The 21557-nt window shown below is 35.6% G+C and overlaps 1 protein-coding gene across 1 annotated transcript; it reads right to left on the bottom strand.

Moving 5' to 3' along the window:
• Positions 1-822: 822 nt before the first annotated feature.
• Positions 823-20454, bottom strand: LOC123717957 (serine protease snake-like). Its single transcript, XM_045674243.1, has 10 exons — positions 20317-20454; positions 19389-19486; positions 12751-12827; positions 9870-10003; positions 8622-8773; positions 8030-8142; positions 5727-5879; positions 4064-4193; positions 2529-2660; positions 823-1131 (listed from the first exon to the last, which is right to left on the bottom strand). Exons 1-10 carry the CDS (start codon positions 20372-20374, stop codon positions 964-966), a joined length of 1215 nt encoding a protein of 404 aa, XP_045530199.1. The 5' UTR covers positions 20375-20454; the 3' UTR covers positions 823-963.
• Positions 20455-21557: the final 1103 nt, after the last annotated feature.

The raw sequence follows: 21557 nt of genomic DNA, 5'->3' as shown, positions 1-21557 counted from the left end.
GTCAAGCCGCCCGCGCGGCCAATAAAAATAAAAATACACAGATTAGGGTAAAAAACCGCCTTCACCGGGGAAGGCGAGGACCTTTACTTCGCTCACTCCAGTGAGCTTCCGTCCTGACCTTCAGGCGATTGACCGCCCCGCGACGGCCCAAGCCGTGGTTCGAGTCTCACAGGAGACGCCCTTGCGCTAGCCGCGGGATAAAACGCCATTCTGGCCGAGCTACGCTCGCCAAAACAGCCCGAGCTGAGCTGTAAAGGCCAACAGCGAGATTCCATTAAAAAAAAAAAAAAACTGAGTCGTCAGTCAATAAATGTACCTGACAGTAGGAATGCGCACCCACCACCCACACTATCGATACTTCTACCTGCGCATGCGTTATCGTGACCTTCATTACAAAAATCATACATTTAACATAGTTGATGTTGAAATTCGTCTCCACAACGCTATAGCTTCTCTATGGTTACGTCGAAACAAACAATATGGTTATATTGCAGTTAAAAGAGTGGAAAATATGGGATAAATGTATTTTTAACGCCCAAATTATATTTTTATTAATATAAAATTGTTTACGACGTTATATTCTTAGGCCTACCGAATTCAATTTCGAAACTAACTAACTAAACTCGAATAATTTAATATTTTTTTAAACTTATTTGTGGCTATAAAATAACGAATAAATATATACTTTGTCGGTCTGTATGTCGTATATTTCACTCAGATGAACACCTAAAGTATTATAGATAAAATATATTTTAGATTATAAAAATATTTGTATATTAAAAATTAAATGGTACATACAAAAATCGAGATCACAGTCAATAAAAGGGGTATAATTTTAATCCTATATTTATATAAGTCTCACAGAATCACTTAGCATTATTGGATTTGACAATTGACAACTTCTATTAAAATAATTTCTCCTAAATAATCTTCACAATTTTTCTTTTCAATTTCTTGTTCACACTATGGCCAGACGACACTCTCTATCCAGGGCACATATTCAGCAACTCTGGTATAAATCCCAGGTTGGCCTATGACTCCACAGGCTCGGCCAAAAGACGTTATCCCAATAATAGTGTACATACAGCTGATCTGCCGATGTTTTATTTGAAGGGGCCCTCCGCTGTCACCCTGCAATTGTCAAATTTATAGAATACTTAAAGTGGTTACGTAAATGTCGAGGCTAATCAACTTGACACCTGACAACTTGGGGCCTATTGAAAAGATTTAATACTAAAGAAGTTAAGGTATTGTTAAATATTAAATATGTGACGTTTGTAACACAAGAACAAAGTCCCCATAGTAGAGAGTGTAAATAGTTATTGGACACTATCGTATGTAAAATTTTCTTCCGAAATTAGCCTGGATTCGTAATGCCAGTGGTATTTAACAGAAGAGACAATTTATAAGTATAAATGAATCCCTATTTTCCTCGGTGACGGCATCACGCGCGAACGGCTGGACTGATTTCGCTAATTCTTTTTTTGTTGTGTTTGTTATTGTCAGGAGAAGGTTCTTATCAAAGAAAAAAATAAGATGAGAGAGTATAAGAATGTTCTATAGAATAAAGCATTTTCAGTTAATTAAACCAATTCCAAATCAATATTCATAGTTAAGACAGGACATGTCAGGTCAGCTAGTATTTAATAAAATAATAATAGTTTTGATAAAATTACTATTAGGCAAAGGAATCTCTATAATAAAGTAGTAAGCCTTCCGTTAACAGTAAGAAGGACGATCTACTATTTCTTTGCAAAATTACATTCATTATTCAACTAGTAAACATAAACTTTAGGTTCTACAAGATAAATTAATTAAAATCCCTTTATACGCATACTTCCACTAACAGACTACATATTACTATCACTGTTTAAATTAAAACTAAAATAATGAAAGTTTGAAAGTCGATAAAACGAAAAAGTGACAGTAAAAAGAGACCGACACATCAATTCATAACATTTAACGTGAGAGAAAATGAGATAGAAAGTATTATACAGAGTATAAAGTTTTAAGTGTAGTAAGGAGTTTTCATTTCAAAAAGTTTCTATAATAATGATATATGAAATAAAATTGATTAATATTATCTAATTTTATAATTGAACTACTTACTATACTTTCCTATTTAATTTTTTGCACATCTATGTTTTTTTAATTCAGAAAATGATCAAATACACACTAATTTAATGTTTATACACGGTATAATGCTTCCTATCTCATTTTCTTCCACGTTAAATCTTATGAATTTGTGTCTCTCTCTTTTTCTGTTGCATTCGGTTTGATATCACAACGACTCTAAATTTACGATTTATTTACGATTTACGATATATATAACGATTAAAAACAAAGTTGGGAACAACACGCAAAATACATAGTCGAAGTAACTAACATCACCGCATTCACGAATTCAACTACGACCAGTCACCACAAATAGCACCCGTTCCCGAGTATCATGCATGGTCAGCCATCGGCCCTCTCGCCATATTTTATAAATCCCCTCTCGATAAATCTTGGTTAAAAGTAAAATGTACCTGACAGGTGTCTTTCGACTTTTCTTTGTCCCCGTAACAAATTTGGGTTCGCGGGTCGAAACCACGTTTCATGAGTCGATCTGGGCCGAACATCTTTGAACACTCGTCCGTCGAAAACCTATGCAGGATCACCTGAAAATCATCACACAGTTTTAGCTAGCTCTTTGTAATAATTAACCAATTATCTTTTAGTAATGTTCATTTTGAAGCAATCTGGTTTTTAGGTTTGGTATTTCATCAAATGTATTAGGGCACTGCAGCAGAATGTAAGTGCGTGCTTCTATTCCACCATGCCTCCTGCTGATAGAGGATCTTTGACAAATCTTTGTTATTAGTTACTTGAGATGTCATGTGGAACATGGTGTAATGGTTGCAGCTCCTTAAAAACGTTGTGTAAAACATTAACTTGGGGATTAAAAATAGTGGCGGAGGGTTTATTGCCAGTTTTTCTTTTCCGTTCTACGCCCTTGATTTGAGAATTGGCAGTAAATGTAAAATTAAAAGAATTTCAAAGGTATTTCATTTTTTGACGTTCATAAGTGTAAATTGTGTTACATTTATTGGAGCAAACTGTCTTTGTTTAAGAAGCAGAAGGAGGAAGACATTTTATCTCTCTCCCGTATTATATTCTAGAAATGTCCTTATTTGTTCACAAAAACAGACATACTTTTAAGTCAGTCAAAAGGGGAGAAATTGGTTATAAGTTAATAAGCCAATCATTCATCTAGAATTGTATTGAAACACTTCTTCAAAGATCTCCTACTCTCCATTATAAAAATCTACATAATTTACAATGTTTGATCATTTAAGTGAAACGTTATAATGAATATAAAGTCGATAATGTAATAATAATAATATATCTTACTAATGTCATGATATGATTGATAATGACTTGAAATACTACTATTATATATTCTTGCAAATTATTTTTAGGAATATCTGCGTAAAAGCAATCGCCTCTGTATTTAAATTTACAGTCAGTTCAACTTTCTACTTCTTCTCTTTTTACGAGAACTGACAAGATACCCTCCGTCACTCGTATTAATCTCTATTTTGGTTCACAAGATGTTTGCTAGAGGCTCCAGCCATTACAGCTTCTTGACATTCAACTAATAAACAAACTAAAAAGAAAAGATTTTCTATCAGAGGACATTGGAATGGACAAAATGGAGGATGCACTGTCATTAAACTGATAGATCCGTTTGTCACCTGACTGTGCCTATACATCCCGTATTTTTTCTGGGATCAGGGGCAAAACTATCAGTAATTAAAAGTGCCTAACAGTCGCAGTCATCTGAAAGGCATAACTGCACATTGCCAGAAGGCTCGCGCTCGGTGGCGTTTTCAGACTTCACCTGACACTGATAGGAAGATATGTTGCCAAATTTTTGAAAGGCCGGCATCGCACTTGCGAGTCTTCTGGCAATGTGAGTGTATCACTTAACATCAGATGAGTCTCCTGCCCGTTTGCCTCCTATTACATAAAAAATAAGTGTTGCAGGCTTTTGATAGCCCTTAAGTCGACATGAAATTACCTTCTGCAGTACATCAGATGAAACCCCTCTGTTCTCGGTCGCACCCCATCCAGTCGCAAGAGATTTCTCATAATCAGCAGGTGCACCGATGTCTAGACAAGCTGGGACGGCGGATTGGCCAAGAGCTATCCTGGAAAAAGGTTATAAAACAACTCACGATAAAAACTCAAATCCAATGCGAGCCTGGGAAGACCTCGAAAGTGATGGACTGGCGCAGTTGAGGTTTGTAGGGAAAAATGGTTGGAGGAAGTTAAGAACAGATCCAAATGGAAAGTTCAGGAGGCCTTTAGTGATCTATACTGCGAAACACAAAGAAACTAATGAAAATTACTAACGTAGATTAGGAGTATGACAACAATACTTATACACATTTGATACGTCCTTCTCACGCAATTCTTTTAGGTACTCCGTCATTAAGTTGTGGAATAATCTGCTCCAGAAGTGTGTCTCTATAAGTTTTGCTACCTCCCTAACATCTTTCAAACCCTTCTAGATAAACATTTCTTAACCATATCATATCCTGCTCAATTCTTCTGTATTGCATCGCGTGAATCCGTGTTTTAGTTTATTTTACATTTCTGTTTGTATTATTTTAGATTAATGTTGGTGATTCTTTAATTGCTTGGTTTAAATATGAAGACTATGGTTGCTCAAGCTCAATCAGATCCAAATGCTCTAACTTGTTGGTCTCAACAGAATCTCTTAACCATTAATATCTCAAAAACATCTTATGTAATATTCAGGGCAAAAAATTAAATCATTCCTATCTAACCGCTAAAAGTTCAAGACGTTGAAATAACTAAAACAAAATGGGAGAAATATCTGGGTCTTAGAATATATTTAAAGTGGAAAATTCATGTTTCACATATAATTGTCAAACTGAAATCACTTATAGGCAGATTTTGGTCAATATCAAAATGTATACTTCAATCCGTACGTCATTTAATTTATAATTGTTTAGCATGCAAAAACATAATTTAAAAACATAAACAAACTTACAAACACTACAAAGTAAATGAATAAAATCTCTATTTTTTAACACAGACTAATAAAATTTACCAAGGTACCAAAATTATGACGATTAAACAACTTAATGTAGCACTTAATTAAACTTAAACTAAACTTAATTAAAAAAGGCCCTCTCCATAGTGGCTTATCATTTAACAAGATCAAGGACACAACCACACGCAACACTCGTCGAGCGATTTTGCATATCTTGCCGAAGCCGCGTACAAAGCACAAATTATTTGAAGAGGTCGATTGGGTGTGAGGCTGTGTAACCGTTTAATCAGTTGCCATCTAAAATTCGCAATATTGGCGTGTTTGACAGATTCAAGAGGGCATTGACAATGCATGTCAGAGTGAACGGGACGAGTAGCTCGTATATACATAACATTAAGTTTCTCATGTAAATAAAGTTCCTTAAACATTATATATTTTTTTATTTCATACGGTTCGGTTATGGACTTCTTATTAACATATTTATTGTTTAGTAGTTGTGTTTATGTGGAAGCAGCTGACTAATTAAATATTTTCGAAACAATTCGACTTCATATTCTTCGAGGGTCCTTCAAGAATAGACCGCACATTTGACCACGTTTTATAAAAAAAGAAATGGTTGCTGAGCCGAAGTTATATCTTTATATATGCATTGTAAACTTACGGTCTGTCTGTCTCAAGCAAGGCGATGTCGTTGTAGCGTCTCGGCGGGTCGTAATTCGGGTGTTTGACGACACGCTGAATGCCGTACAAACTCCTCTTGTCAATTTGGTGCTTCCGCCTTAAAACGCCAAGCAAGGCGTATTTTACTGGACCGCTGAAAACGTGTATTTATGACTTTAAATACAACTTTGTAATATGCGTTTCCGTTGTTTTGAAGTAACACATTATATCATAATTAAAATTAGTTACGTCGTTTCGAAGGAGCTTGTTTATAAATACTAACTCGATTATATACATGATATGTTTATTGTTCGCGCTACAATCGGTGTCAATCAAAGAAGGATGACAATTGTCTATTTGACTTTGACACACGAACCGGAGATGGTAGGTGGTGTCCCAGCGTAATGGCGCAATATAGTTATATATACCGCATACCGAATAGCATTTAATTTTTTTTTTATCCATCCTTGAAGGATCCAGTGTTTTAGTGAGATACGCCACCGTTGATAGTAAGCGCTAGTTTTAGTCTCATCGATTATTGGATTCCTTTTTTTATTATACTAACACGCGACAGCTGAACCAGCGCATATTATTTCACCGAGGGAAGGGAGCATCCTGGATATAGCTTCCGGAAACCCAGGCCACACAGCTTTTTTGGTCCTCGACATATTTTAAAACATTAACAACGTCTTCTACATACGGTTTAAATAGTTTTCTTGATAATTTTGTTACATCAACCGCAGCTTTTGAAAAACTAGAAATACCTAATAAATTGGAATTTTTGTTTATTTAGACAACGAAACAATTATTTCATTTGAGAATTCTTATAGATTTTTTTAAAGATTCTGAAAATTCTGATCAAACTAATTCAAAATATCCTTTATGTAATACAGCTGTTCAGATTTTTTAAAATTAAATGCAAAAGAACGATTCAATATCATTAAAAAACGGAATTATTGCGTAAAATGTTGAAGCGTAGATCAAAAAACTACGAATTGTAATTCTGTTGAAAGTTGTAAAACGTGCAAATCCAATACGCCCAATACATTGCTGCATTTCGTCAAATCCCAGTTTATTTGAAAAACAGGCGAAACCGTTCGCACCTGTTATCAATGGACTCCGATCGAAAGCTCGAGCCATTGAGTCGCAGCGTCATTGCTAGTCGATAGTTCTCCGCGTGTCGCATCTGGCTCCTTAGACGAACCTAACAACATTCTCTATGTTCATTGCTGAATGAAGCCAATACTTTGATATCACAACCGTCAAAGGTTTGTCTTGGTACTGCCCGCGTATGTACTTTTGATATGCGTAACCCGCATAGTTTGCGTCTTATAGACAACGGCTCTCAAAATCATATTATAACAACTGAGTGTTGTACAAAGTTACTATTAAATTACACTACGTTTTCCGAACCTATGTATGTGAACGGGTTTGGTGGCTGTTCGAATGATATAGGGACAACTAATATAGTTATAGTGGTATTTGTGTCTTATGTTCCATAACAAACATATTTTATTTTTCTATTTTTATATATATGTCGGAGGAAGCCATTCAACGAGTTGCTTGTTGATTGTACAATAACACGTTAAATTCTCTTTATCATTTAAACACGTTGCATTAATCTTAATTTAACTTAATACGCGATTTTACGATATTATAAAACCTAAAACATATTTCTATTAACAAATTAGTGATTTTAGTTAAAATTAGTTACGTTTTTCTAATTTATAAGATTGTAATCGTTATTAAACAAACGACCAATGAGAGCAAAGCATTTTGCTCGAGTGGGGTCGAAGCGCCATCTATATATAGCCCAGTCCGTTGGTTGTTACGGGGCCTTTTTGAAGTGGAGACGGATCGAGTTGGATCCCTGAGTTTTGGTCGCTAGATTGGTGCATTGAACTCACTGCTCGGTCTTAAAACTTATAATTTATTATTAATAACTACCATAAAATATCAGTGTATCATCAGTGTAAATAAAATATTGTGAAAACTACAATCGTCGTGTTTTGTACCCTCATGACGCCCACCAAATCTGCAACCACTGTTGCTGACGTCACTGGGAAAGGTGTTTCTCCGACATATATGTATTTCATCTTTAGTATAATCGTAGTAATAAATGTTCACTGTAGTATTTCGAAGCAAATAAACCTAAGAAATTACATCCAATTTACAATACAGAGTCACTTACAGTTGGCCATTCAGTATGAATTCGTATTTCTATGTAAATGTGATGAAAAATGTGTGTTTTTCTCAAGTGTGTAATGCTGTTTCAATTGTATGGTTATAGTGTATTAGACTCACTTGTTACGACTGAAGGTGCAGTGTCCCGCTGTGAGAATGAACCGATCACTCATGAGCGTGCCGCCACAGACCCATTGAGCCGTGTCCGGTGTCTCGCCAAAGCCTAGAAGTACCTAAAAATTAAAACAAAATAAGCTCCAATGCGTCAACTTTGTATATCACTAAAAAAACAAAAAAAAAACAAAACAATAACAAATATAACTAAACACTTACAAAAAGTATTACAGTGACTTCACTGTAATACTTTTCACTTTTACTATTTACTTAAATACAGACACAATAGCACACAACTGACGAGACTCTAGAAGAAGTCATGGTCAAGCATCCGTGATTAATATATGAAAACATAATTATGTAGGAATAATAATAGCAAATACTTAAGATTGCAAGGTTGCTCAAACAATTCGGCTAGGCGTAAATAATTCGACTCTATGGTTGATGGAAAACATATTTTTTGTATTTATAAGTTCGTAAACAAATAAATATATATTATTATTAATTGCCAAAACATTTCGTGCTATATCCACATCTTTATTGATCTAGTTCGTTGCCTGCATCCCTAATTAAGATGAACAGAGAACGATGAAGTTACCATATGCGGAAATTCGTCTTCTCCAGCCTGCACTCCTCCAATGATTAAGTCGGTCACGTGGTGCCTGCATTTGCTGACTCTCGCCATTTCGCCAGTCAGCGCCACCCCGCGTTCGCAGGGGTAAACTAAAGTTTGCTGGTATTCTATACATTCTGGAAAAAGCAATAATAAAATTTAATTCTTCCTTTCACAGTGATTAGAAGTCGTTATTTAATTAAACCTAGCTGATATGCAATTAATAATTTTTAAATAAATAATAGACGGCTCAAATATAAGCGAATTTCCTTCAACTTTGACTTTATTCCCTTTGGAGTAGAGACTCATGGGCCGAGGGGTTCAACCCGTAATAAGCAATAAAATAAGTATGTCATTATATTGGAAAAGATAAATACATTTCCAACACACAAATTGTCCATTCCGATAAATTAAACAGACATTGTCTTGCATGATATTTCGAATTCGATTAGGATATTGAACAAAGTATGACAGTATCGACTGCAGCTCCATCTGCATCCAGGGCATCCAAACGCGTATAAAAAATCATTTAAATCGTTCCAACCGTTTAAGATGAGTTCAGTGACAGACGTACAGTAGAATTATATAAAAGTAAGCTCTCCTATCTTTTAAGTTAGATCAAACTGCACAGGTGTGATTGAAATCGGTGAAGTAGTTTAGGGAGCGTTCAAGTATTACGTAACGCATTGTTGTGTCTGTCCTTTTGTAAAACGTTACGATGCGGGGCGATGATTGAATTACGCGTTATTGATAATATTATTTTCAACTTTACACCACATAATGGTAACTTGTAGTTATAAAGAGTCACTGGGGGTGGTCACAAAACGTTTTACTATTGGATACAGAACACATTACGGTGCGTTTCACCAGCTCTGGAGTCAGGCGTACTATCTACCAGGTGCCCATTTAACTAAATTTGCGCCTGTGCCAAGTTTTATACTTGTCCGAGGGAGATGAGATGGGGTTAATGTGTCCACACAAGTAGGATCCCATACCAAAGCCCGTCCCATCCTTCAAGGGATAAAAAAATTCCCTAGCGATACCTGATGGTTCCAAAATGGCTGGAACATTGACAGAGCCAAGAGAGCGGCGTACCTCGTCGTTGAGCGCTTAATTTTTAATAGATATAATAATAATTTCTTGGGCTTAGATTGCATCCGTCTCTTTGACAAGTGATCGGCCTGTGTATGACACATATCATCGATTTTGTTTTATTAAATCTCGTATACTCACTGTCCCAGGCTTTCTGTCCCGTCTTAGTGGCGGTCATATTAGACCCCAAATTCTCACAAAAACCCTCCGAAAGTTCGTCCGTCTCCTTATAATCATATACTAGCGGAACATACGCTGTAGATGTTGTCAAAGGCCTGGAAAATACAAATATCACCAGTTATATATGGAGTTACCTAATACACAAAACGAACAGTTAACGAATCTCTATTTTATAGTTTAATATAATATTTAAAGGTGTAATTATGACATTAATATTAAGTTTTTAGAGTTTAAACTTTTGACAAAACATTACATTATTAAACTATGTATTTATATTAATATAACTGTAACTTTATTTCATCTAAAAATTGTCTGTAAATGATGATTTTAAGATCGCAACTGTATAAATGACATCAACTCTTTAAAGTGGAACTTCTTTAAGCGCTTAAGGCTATATTTTTTACGGATGAAACGTGACACGATGATGTGTAGCGTTTTTGTCGAAGAAAAGGGAGAGAGGGATTGAGAGAGAGTGAGAAAGGACAAACGTAGCATGAAGCAAAAAGACATGAAGCGAGCGTAGAACTGATACATTTAGATAATGTTGAAACACGAACTAATATTGCATATTTCACTTATCATAATGCTTTATTTTGCAGGTTCTATCGTTGCACCGCACAGTTTAAGGTAACCTTGTTCAAGGCGTTTTGCCAGTCCTTTTATACATGTGCCCTGTGGGTTGGATATACAATGCTCTCCGGGTGCAATATAATAACGCTTTCAGGATGTTGTTGGGGCTCTCGCGGTACTGTAGCGCGTCGGGTATGTTTGCAGATGCACATGTGGATGACTCTTCATCAATCATCCGCAAACGGACAGCCTCACTGATGCGTGAGGTTCATGCGAGTACTAACAGTATCCTAATGGTTATAGCTAATAAACCCGAATGTGCTGTTTTGAGACACTGGGTTCATATACATGCCTATGTACCTGGTGCTTCGAATCAACGGAGATTTTTGAATTAAATGTTTTAATAATTTTGCTAACATAGTTATGAGTCTACTAACAATTTATGGACTTTTAATGGTCTGAAATAAATGATTTTATTTATTTATTTATTTGTGATAACGTTGAATTAATGTAAATATCGAAGAAATAAATTTAAAAAGAAAATTATAATTTGTATTAATTATCGACATTTTTTATATTTTAATGACAGTTAATTTCATTAAATTCGTAACATATCTTCCTTTTTCCCTCGGAAGTCTCGGAAATGTAAAGTTTTAGATTTGTATTAATATGAACTGGACTTACAAATTAGTTTACCAAAGATATTCGGTTAACTATACTTTTGATCGGAACGGGTTAAATGCGAGACGTTTTGTATGTCATATTTATTGTCTTTGTAATTAGGAAATATTAAAAATAAAAGCTTATTTTCTGGGATGAAACATTCCGTAATCGGAAACTGACGGAATGCTACGCACTGTATATAGTTGAATAATCTTGATGATAATCAATTGGGTGTGGCGAACACAATGAAACATATCAAAAATATTAAAAATTCTTGTAGGGCCTCTCTTGTCGTAAACGTTGCTGAAAAGGTTTCCAAATTTGGAATAAAGAGAACTGATCTTCGGAAGAATACAGTGATGAATACAGTGAGCTTTGTTCATTACTAATGCGTTGCACAAAGGCCGTGATTACCTCATAAAATATAAAAGACCCAACGTTTTTGTATGCAAATGTTACATAGTTCTCTCAATTAGAACGTACAGGCATCATGGAGTCTGAAAAGTTCGTGGGCCGTCACATAGATGGCGCTAGTTGTGTTAAAAAAATATGTTTTTTCGTTAGCCCTAAGATCAGTGGCGTAAGATTGGGCGGCAGAGCTGGCAATATGCCACGAGTCCCCGACCCAAGAGGCCGCGAGCTCAAAAATTTTTTTATTTTTTTCATTGTATGAAGGTTTCCTCACGTTTTCTGCACTGAAAAGCTAGCGAATAGATGTTGAATGCATTGAGATGTTATGATCTATGGATGAATGCAATACGCATTGGGCTTGTGTAGGGGCTACAGACCATTCCCTCTCTTTAATAATAATAATAATTTATTGCAAGAATATGGTACAAAAAGGTGCCATACAATGGCGCGCGCAATGGTCTTTAAAGAAGTTTTACATTTTACATTATTAGTCATATGAATTGGTCAATTCTTATATAGTATCGTATATATCATATCAAATGTTATTAAATTTATATCAACTACAGTGTTTCACGCAAATAATCATTTATTGAATAATAGGTTTTTTTTCTAAAAGTCGATTTTTAAAGACTCTAGTCGGAAGATATTTTAATTCTTTTGGTAAATTATTGTAAACCTCAATAGCCATACAAAAGGGGTTTTTCCTAAAGAGTTTCAGATTGATTTTTGTCACAGCCAATTTCTCCCCATGTCTACTTCTTACTTCGACTTCTACATTCGAAGTTTCTGTGCACGAATAAGGATATTTCTAAAATATAAATACAGGGAAGACATACAATTTTGAGCTTTTTAAATAAAGGTACGCAACTATCAAGATAGTTTGCTCCACAATTTTTTCTAATACATTTCTTTTGAGCCTTAAATACCCTTCGACTGAACTTCCCCAATATTGTGGTATTAGTAGGACATAAACATCCCCCATCAAAAGAAATTGCCTAGAGCCCCAGGTGGTATAGTTACGCTTCTACCTAAGATTCAAAAGACAAACAAATTGGATAACTGTCGTACTATTTGACATTTAGTATTTTGAGAGAAGAAACTTTTGTTATCTATAATGTTCTGTGTGTTAAGTTCCTGTCAGAATTGTGTACAGTTCGCCATTAGATTGTATAGGGTTCGAAAAATTAATTTCACCTACCTTCTAGTGGTTGTGGCGACAGGTTGACGTTTATCAACACAACACACTATTGTGTTCATGCCAATAAAACTACATATCTGAAACAGACAAAATTCATCTTTATTTTGATACTTTCGTTTAATTACATTAGTTTTGCGGGTAGATGGAAGGACTAAGGTAAATGAAGGTTATAGTAAAATTTGTAAAAAAATCACAAGAAATTATATTTTCCATCTCCATAACACAGGTTCTTAAACCTGTAATCCAGCTTGGAAACCAGTCTCCCAATACCTTCTCAACTGTAATCTTATTTATTGTTTTAAATGTTATGTTAAATGTTATTTATTTAACACTTTTTATTTATGTAACCACAACTATGTGGAACAGGTGCCCATTGAAGTACTTCCGAATCAATTTCTTAAAAGGACAGCAACGCACTTGCACACCTTCTGGTATATTTAACGTCAGGTGAGCCTCCTGCCCTAATACATTAACAAATACTGCTGTTGTTGATTAACCTGAGAGATTTATCCTAAGGGTAATAGTAGTAATATTATAGTATTACTACCAATAATACTTTAAAGTATAACAATACCTAGTACTGTCTTTTGTTCACATGGCTTTACACGGTGACCACGCACGCTGTAAAGCACGCGAAACGTCGGAAAAAATTTAATTTAATAATTATAAGTTTATAAAAATAATACGTAGCTTCAATCCGTTTAAAAGGTGTTTTCTTAATAAAACAATACCTAACTTCAATATATTTTCGCTAGAAGAAATGTATTACTTAACGTAACAGACATTTTGAATTTGAATTTGAACAGAAACATAAAATCTTCGTTGAATGAAGTCTTCGGCCCAAATAAAATAACGTTTAGAAACTGTTCTAGACATCGGTTATTGCAGTGAGTTGATCTAACAAACTAGTCTAACACTGAGTGGCCAGAAGAAAGTGAGTTTTTTTAATGGAATCTTGCTGTTGTTCCAGAGCCTTGTCAGATCAGCTCAGGCTATTTTAGTTAGCGTGGCCTGGTTGTAATTGACTTTTTTCCACGACTAGCACAAGGGAATCTTCTGCTAGACTCGGACCTTGGTTTGGGTCGTCACGGGGTGGTCAATCGCCTGAAGAGCAGGACGGAAGCTCAAGGGTAAGTGAAGTATTTAAGGGACCTAGTCTTCTGAAAGTGGTATGACGTTATCATACCGAATGTAGTCATTTCGCTAGTTTTTGGTATCTGTAGCGTATTGAACTGAGTAAAAAAATTACAAATGTAATTTTAAAAGTGATTCACTAATATCCATCTGAAGAAACTTCCCCGAGTTTTGTATAAATAATGCTATTAAAACCACATTCAAACCACGACAGACTGATGCATTGTTTCAATAAATAAGGTGTTTTTCCTTTACCGAGAAATAATCAATTCCGCACGTAGTTGGAAATCCTGGGACAGGTGGACATACGAGCTCAGGGGGTCGCGTCTAGCCACTAAGCCCAAGCATGCAAACTTCAGATACCATTTTAGTTCAGCTGGGAGGACGGAAGGTGTTCCTCCTTTTATCGAAATCCTCCAGCAGTGTGATGTCGAGATCTTGTATATGTCCTGTTAATATCGTTGACAACCTCTGCTGGACATAGGCCTGTAGATGGTTCAGGTCTTTACGTCATGAGACGGCGCTACAATGTTCAACAGTTGGCTTAACTAATTAGACGGAGACTGTTCGGTCAAGCGCGGCAGCCTCGGGAAGTTTTGTTTTAATAATTTACAACAAAGTTATGTTCAAGAATGTGTGTAAAAACAGATCTAAATTGATTTAACCATGATAATAATAACTATGTAGACAAAATGGCCGCTGCCCTTTTGAATCGCCAACCTTTGTACAAGGAAATCGTGATGAACTGCCACATTTCACTTGACACGTTGAAACGAAATGTCGTCAAATAACGCGGATATTTTTAGATAATTAAAGGATATACTATACATATATTATAAATTTCGACCTAAATGTTCAAACACAAAATAACTTTATTCATATCGGTAAACACACTTATGAACCTCAACAGAAAAGATGCTAAATTGATTCTAAATTTACATTTACTACCAGTTCGCAAGTTGATGTCGTAGAGCGGGCAAGAAGAACTGGCAAGAAACTCTCCGCCACTCTTTTTAATCGCCAAGTTTTAAGTCACACAAATTGTTTGATCTGGCAAATCAATTCCAAGGATTACGATCATTTAAATATTCGTCAAATTTATAAAAAGCTTTATTGATTTATTTACGTTTCACAAGAGCTTTGAATTTATTCAGTGATAATTCTTTAATTTCGCTTGGGAATTTGTAAAAACCAATACAAAGTTGCATCAACACAGAATACGTAAAATAAAATTTATTTATAGTTATTTAGAATATCTATATTTCATTAATGTTGTATGTGTGTGTAGTAAATAAGCTCTTCTTAAAGATGTAGAAGCAAAAAGGGTAATATTTTTATAACATAAAAACTTATTGCCTCCAAGGGGCCATTGCCCTCGAAAAATGAGGATAATTTACGTAAATGTACCGAACCACTTAAACCGCTTTCAAGATATACTTTACATAACCTTATATGTTTTAATGATAAAAGCTAATAAACGATTTTATCACATCTTCTATTTTTACATTAATGTACTGATTGCATTTGTTTTTGCTGATCTTTGTGGAATCAACTGCCCACTGAAGCATTTCTGAACCAATATACCAATTTTTAAATCTTTGAGAGTGTTCAAGGATATCACCTAAATCAGTTATGTATATGACATCAGGTGAGTCTCTGCCCATATTCTCCTATAAATATAACATATATTAAAATCTCCGTTTATTTGGACACAAAGCTAACGGAATCGTATACGGTTTTCATTAATAAATTCTTGAGGAAGTTTTAACTGTACAATTTATTACATTTTTATGTAAATTGTCTGAAATATAACGCTTAATGTTGAAGAGGTCGCGAAAATACTTCAACTTTCAAATAGCAATGCGCGCATCTTAAGTCGATGCAAACATTCAATGTCATTCTTTTTTCTAACAAAACAGTTAAAAAAAAGAGTCAAAGTCAAAAATCATTAATTCATATAGGTAACACAATGTACACTTATGAGCGTCAATAAAAAAAATATACATAAATGCTTCTAATTGTACATTTACTGCCAGTTCTCAAATCAAGGGCGTAGGAAGAGAAGAACTGGCAATAAACTCTCCGCCCCTCTTTGTAATCGCCAGGTTTTTTTGTTGTATTACAACGTTTGTAAGGAGCTGCAACCATAAAACCATGTTCCCCATGACATCAGCAGGAGGCATGGTGAAATAGGATCACGCACTTTCTCGTGGGAACGACACGCAAGAGAGTGCGTATTTATTACAATCTGGCCTCACGAAACACACACACAGAAACACAAAATAATAATAATAATCAAAGAAGAAAAATAACAAAAAAAAAAGTTTTTCAAAAGAATAACGTACATGTGTGTGCCGTGGTTGCAACTGGCCCTGGTGGAACAGACGTGTTCTACAGCGCTGGTCATGCCAGAGTCCACAACAGTAAACGTGGTAAACTGGAAGGAGTGCCATCCGATGTTTAGCCAAACCGCAAAAAGACACTCACATTGCCAAAATGCTCGCCAACGCCTTTTAAGGTACGCTCTTGAAGAAGTACTATAACCATATCGACTGAGGGAGTCGATATGGTTATAGTACTTCAGTGGGCAGCTGGTTTCACATAGGGCTGGTGTGTGGCATAAACTTCCTTATGAAACGCTCAGTTGTATTCATTAACAGTCTTTGTGTTTCTGTGTTCTGTGTTCTATGTTTTGACACTATTGTTAGCTTCTAATATTGATTTACTTAAATTCTAAACATTTTTATGAAACATATTCTTAAGAATCTTGCTACAAGTGCGCATGTGCAATAGTTATTCATTAGACTCGTACGGTTGTTTACGAATTGACTCGACCGTCTTCCCGGAGTGGGATGGTCGATCGGAGGAGGGAGTTGTGATTATAAAAGAAGTTGTGACACATGCTAACGGGCGACCCCTGCTTCAGTCTCGATTCATGAGAATCGCGACCGGTGCGCCCTTCTATGTGAGAAACGTCGAGCTCCACCATGACCTGGAGCTCCCTACCATAGCCCAATGGATGAAGTTGGCGTCCACACGCCACTTTGACAAGGCTAAACACCATCCCAATCCGCTGGTGCGTAATAGCATCAACTATTACCCCTTCCCGACAAAAAAGGCTCGTAGGAGGCCCCGACACATACTAACGGATCCGGATGATCCAATTACCGTAGCAAACGATAAATTAAAAGCCGCCCGCGCGGCCAATAATAATAAAAATAGAAATTCACAGATTAGGGTAAAAAACCGCCTTCACCGGGGAAGGCGAGGACCTTTACTTCGCACTTCGCTCACTCCAGTGAGCTTCCGTCCTTCCCTTCAGGCGATTGACCACCCCGCGACGGCCCAAGCCGAGGTTCGAGTCTCACAGGAGACGCCCTTGCGCTAGCCGCGGTATAAAACGCCATTCTGGCCGAGCTACGCTCGCCAAAACAGCCCGAGCTGAGCTGTAAAGGCCCTTAAGGCCAACAGCGCGATTCCATAAATTTCCTTCCTAGAGATTCCTTTTTACAAGTTTGAAGTTATACAGGTCACGTTTGGTAACATTTGATGTTGAATCCAGAAGTTTCCCTGTATTTAGGTATCCAGATTAAGATTAAAAGTATTTTATCAGGGCAAGGGGCTTGCAAGAACGTTGCAGTTTTGTTAAATTACAAAAATATACGTGTCTAGAATGTTAAAATACAGATATTTTCACATTTCGGATACGTTTTGCGTCAGTTACAGCTTATAATGATGGGCATAATTCAAGACAAAAGACGGGCTGTATTCGTTTAGACTAGCGCAACATACCCGGCATTTCAAGTTGTTAACAGCCAACCTTTATCAATAAAGTGAAATTTTCACAATATTACCCACATAGTAATAATGATAATTAAGCATTAATAAATAGAAAATTAAAACAAATTTAACAAGTTTAGTCCCTGTGGCAGTGTACCATAACAGTGGCAGCATCTCGCTGTATTGCGATATTTATTCGTTAAGGAAACCACCAGCTCTGGAGTCACCAGTACTATCTACCAAGCGCCAACTTTAATCTTCAATTAGCTGTGCATTTGAACCCCGCGTCCCAGGAGTCATTTCAAAGGGAACAAAATCTATGTTCTTAGAAACCAATGCGACTCCATTAAACTAGGGGATTTTAGTGTTTTGTGTAAAACGAAACGTACGTATGAGCTCATGGTATTTCCTTAATCATTCAAAAGTCTCTGAGAGACTCAAGTGACTCACTTGAGGACAAATATCACGACAATTAGATTATCAAGTAAATGATACTTTTAAATGCGTTACACGAACATGTCATTGGATAAGGTTAAAACCATTACGGATAATTTATTAGTGACTTTGTGAAATTTTGGTATTGTATTGAAACATCAAACAACAAACATGTAGTTTATAATTTATTTAAAACATTCAAAGATCTTCCTACTAGAGTTTTTAGTAATCGACTTATTAGTAGGAAATATATTCTATTAATGAATATTTCAGTAAAACATTATTATTAATATTCATTTGATAATGAGTTATGCAACATTAGACATTTAACTAACTGTCTAGAGATTAAATTGACTCTCTGATTTAACCACTTTACTGGGACATATATACTTTAATAATTATATGTCCGCTAACATAAGGTTCACTTAGATTACGATCTCTTCAATTAGTCGAGTTATTTTTTTGTTAATCCAGCGTTGCAACCCCTAATGTTATCTTGCCTTGTTATTCTAATATTGCCAGAAGGCTCGGAAGAGCTTTACGCAAGCCTTTTGAGAATTGGTACGCTCTTAAAAAGTCTAAGTCGGTTCGGTAAAACTTCAATGGGCAGCTGGTTCCAGTGATGCTGAGGGGAAAAACTGCCTTAAAAAACGCTCAGTTGTGGAACAACGGACGTCGAGGTGATGCGAGATGATAGGATGGAATTTCATATTCTTCCTTGACGTCTGATGTTGAAAATCAACTGCAATTAATAGTCCCAACCACTCCTCTGAGCACATGTATATTTTCAGTTAGGTCTTTAACTTTGTTAGTTAATAAAACATATATCTAATGACCGTTTAGACATATAATTAGACAGAGTGAGACGGGAAATTTGTTGATAATACTCACTTAGTAAGAGAGAAATAGGAATGAGAAAGTGAGAAATGGTGTATGGCGTGACTTTGGAAAGATTCGTCACAATAAATTCAGATGTTTAAAGCAAATAATAGTTTCCGCCTCTCGTCCTAAAGAACAGAAATAGAAAAGAAAAGAAAACTTAACGAAATGAGGAACTCCGATCGCATGATCAATGGCAGATGATGGCAGAGTTGGAAAAGGCTACCAGGGAAAAGAATAATCGCCCTTATGAAAGTTGACGGGCTTAAGTTGGTTAAGCTAGGAAGATTGGGAGGAAAATGCTCAGGATAAAGATTAAGCCAGTTCGAGAAGGCCTATAAGAGTTACTTAAAAATAATTGATACTAGTATATTTTGTAAGGATGAATGTTTCAAGGAGGTATTATTAACCTGTGGTTGACGTCTTCGTCTAATGTCATCTATAGCTGGTTGGCAGTTGTCCAAAATAGTGCAAACTCCTTGGACACCATTCTGGTAGCAGAAGTCACCTGCAAAACAAGAAGCTATATATAACATTGCGAAGCAAGTCTGAACTTTTCGTTATTCAAACGGAAAATTCTCGCGATTCCTCTGAGACGGCTTCAAAAACTATATTTTCTTTTATATAATATGACGACAATATAATACAAACGAACCTGTGGGACGCCCAAAAAAGAATACTAGTTGGAGATCGTATGTCTATGGGTAGACCCGCATCGGGAGTCCGCACAGTTCGCTGGTTCGCAAAAGAAAATGCTTTGTGAAACGGACCGTTGAAGATTTGATTTAATGTTTTTTTAGGTCTGGGGCTCAGATTTCTGTATGTGCTTCATGAGATTTGTTAATCTAATAGGATGATCAGCCTGCCTTACTGGACAGACGCTCAAGATTTCCTTCACATATCAAACGAATGCTAAATGCGTCATACAAATTCTGTAGCATTTCCGTAGCGGAAGCCACTAGGCCAACACTGCTCGTTAATCACTTGCGTGTGGAAATCATAATGGTGGTGGAAAACTTCGTGAGGAAACTGATATTACACCCAAAAGTAGTAGACGTTTGACCCACTTGGCGTAAACAAAGAAACGGTGCAGTCTCTAACCAATAGGATTGTATTTTTTATAATTTTCCTTGCTTTTGTTTCCATGAGAAATACTACTTTCAAGTAGGTAATATATTAGATTCCTCCTTACGTTGTTTTCCTTAACCGTTCTGTACCTGTTTAAGAATCTATAGCTGCACAGTCAAGATTTGAACACGCTACCTCAGGGTTCACAACACTTTTGAAGTTATTAAAATGTAATTAACACTCCTCTAGCTGTAAAATTACTTAACATACCTTCATATTGTCCAGATGAATAACAAATAAACAAGACGAACATACACAGCAATAACATTATTAAAACAGAAAGGAATGCATGCAAAATGCAACTTTATTGTAATTATTCTTGTCGTGTGTTTACGGCTTTGAGGCCGCGTTGTGACTGAGTCAGATTCATGACATGACCAAGACAACAATTAATTAATTATAACTTGTTTTAAGTTTTAATTACTTCTATGAATATTCTTTTCTATACTGAAATATTTTTATTACCAAAACAGATTACGATATATAGATTTTCATGATGGACATTCATTCAAGTTCACCACTTCATACATATTTTTATGTCTACATGAATAACAAGTCTGGCCATAAATACTGTTATATAAAAACTTTTAGTTTTCTTTCTTCAACTTTTTAATTTGGAACAGGTTTATATATTATTTTAAAAACTTCTTTCGATTTTGCGCTATTTCACATATTCTTTCCTAATCATTATCAAATTACAATATTGAATGGGGTGTTAAACAAAATAGACTTGCAGTGATAATCTTGCACAATGTGGGTTTGAAACCGTCATATTCCAGACACTTCGAAAGCTTGGTATCAACCGTATGTTTGTATATCGTACTATCAACAGATACATCAACACTTCTTCTGCCGAAGACCAGAATATGTCGGGGAAAACAAAGGCTGTTAATGATGTTAAGGCCAGAATTCGTCAAAACCCCATTACAAAAAATCTTATCGCGAGACATGAAGATTAGGAGTGATATATGTACATATACATACATTATATATATGTTTCATACATATATATAATGTATGTATATGCTAATTGATCATTCATGAAAATAATATTTCATTTTTTATTAGCGCAAATAATATGATTTCAAATTACTATATTTTTAGTTAAAAAAATGCTTTATGACAAACAACATTCTTTGTTTGCTTTTTCTGGCGTGTATTGTTGGTATTCCGACATATAGCTGGCCATATGAAATACATGGAGTTTCAAGATTAATACCACAATTACTGACTGTAATTATTTTTTATATATTTTATCAAAATAATAACTCCCGTCGAAGCATTTGTTATAAACGATATTTATCATGCACGCATTCTGTCAATGTTATGTCAAACGCCATACATACATGAAAAAAATTTGAATTGTAAAGGCGCTATGCACTGAAAAAAAAAATTGCTACCGTAACAAAAGTATTCTAAAGTATTCGTGATGCCGTGACCAAGGGAAACAA

The sequence above is a fragment of the Pieris brassicae genome, chromosome 14 (assembly GCF_905147105.1).
Source record: "Pieris brassicae chromosome 14, ilPieBrab1.1, whole genome shotgun sequence".
Classification (NCBI taxonomy): Eukaryota; Metazoa; Arthropoda; class Insecta; order Lepidoptera; family Pieridae; genus Pieris; species Pieris brassicae.
This window is presented reverse-complemented; position numbering and strand designations above follow the sequence as displayed.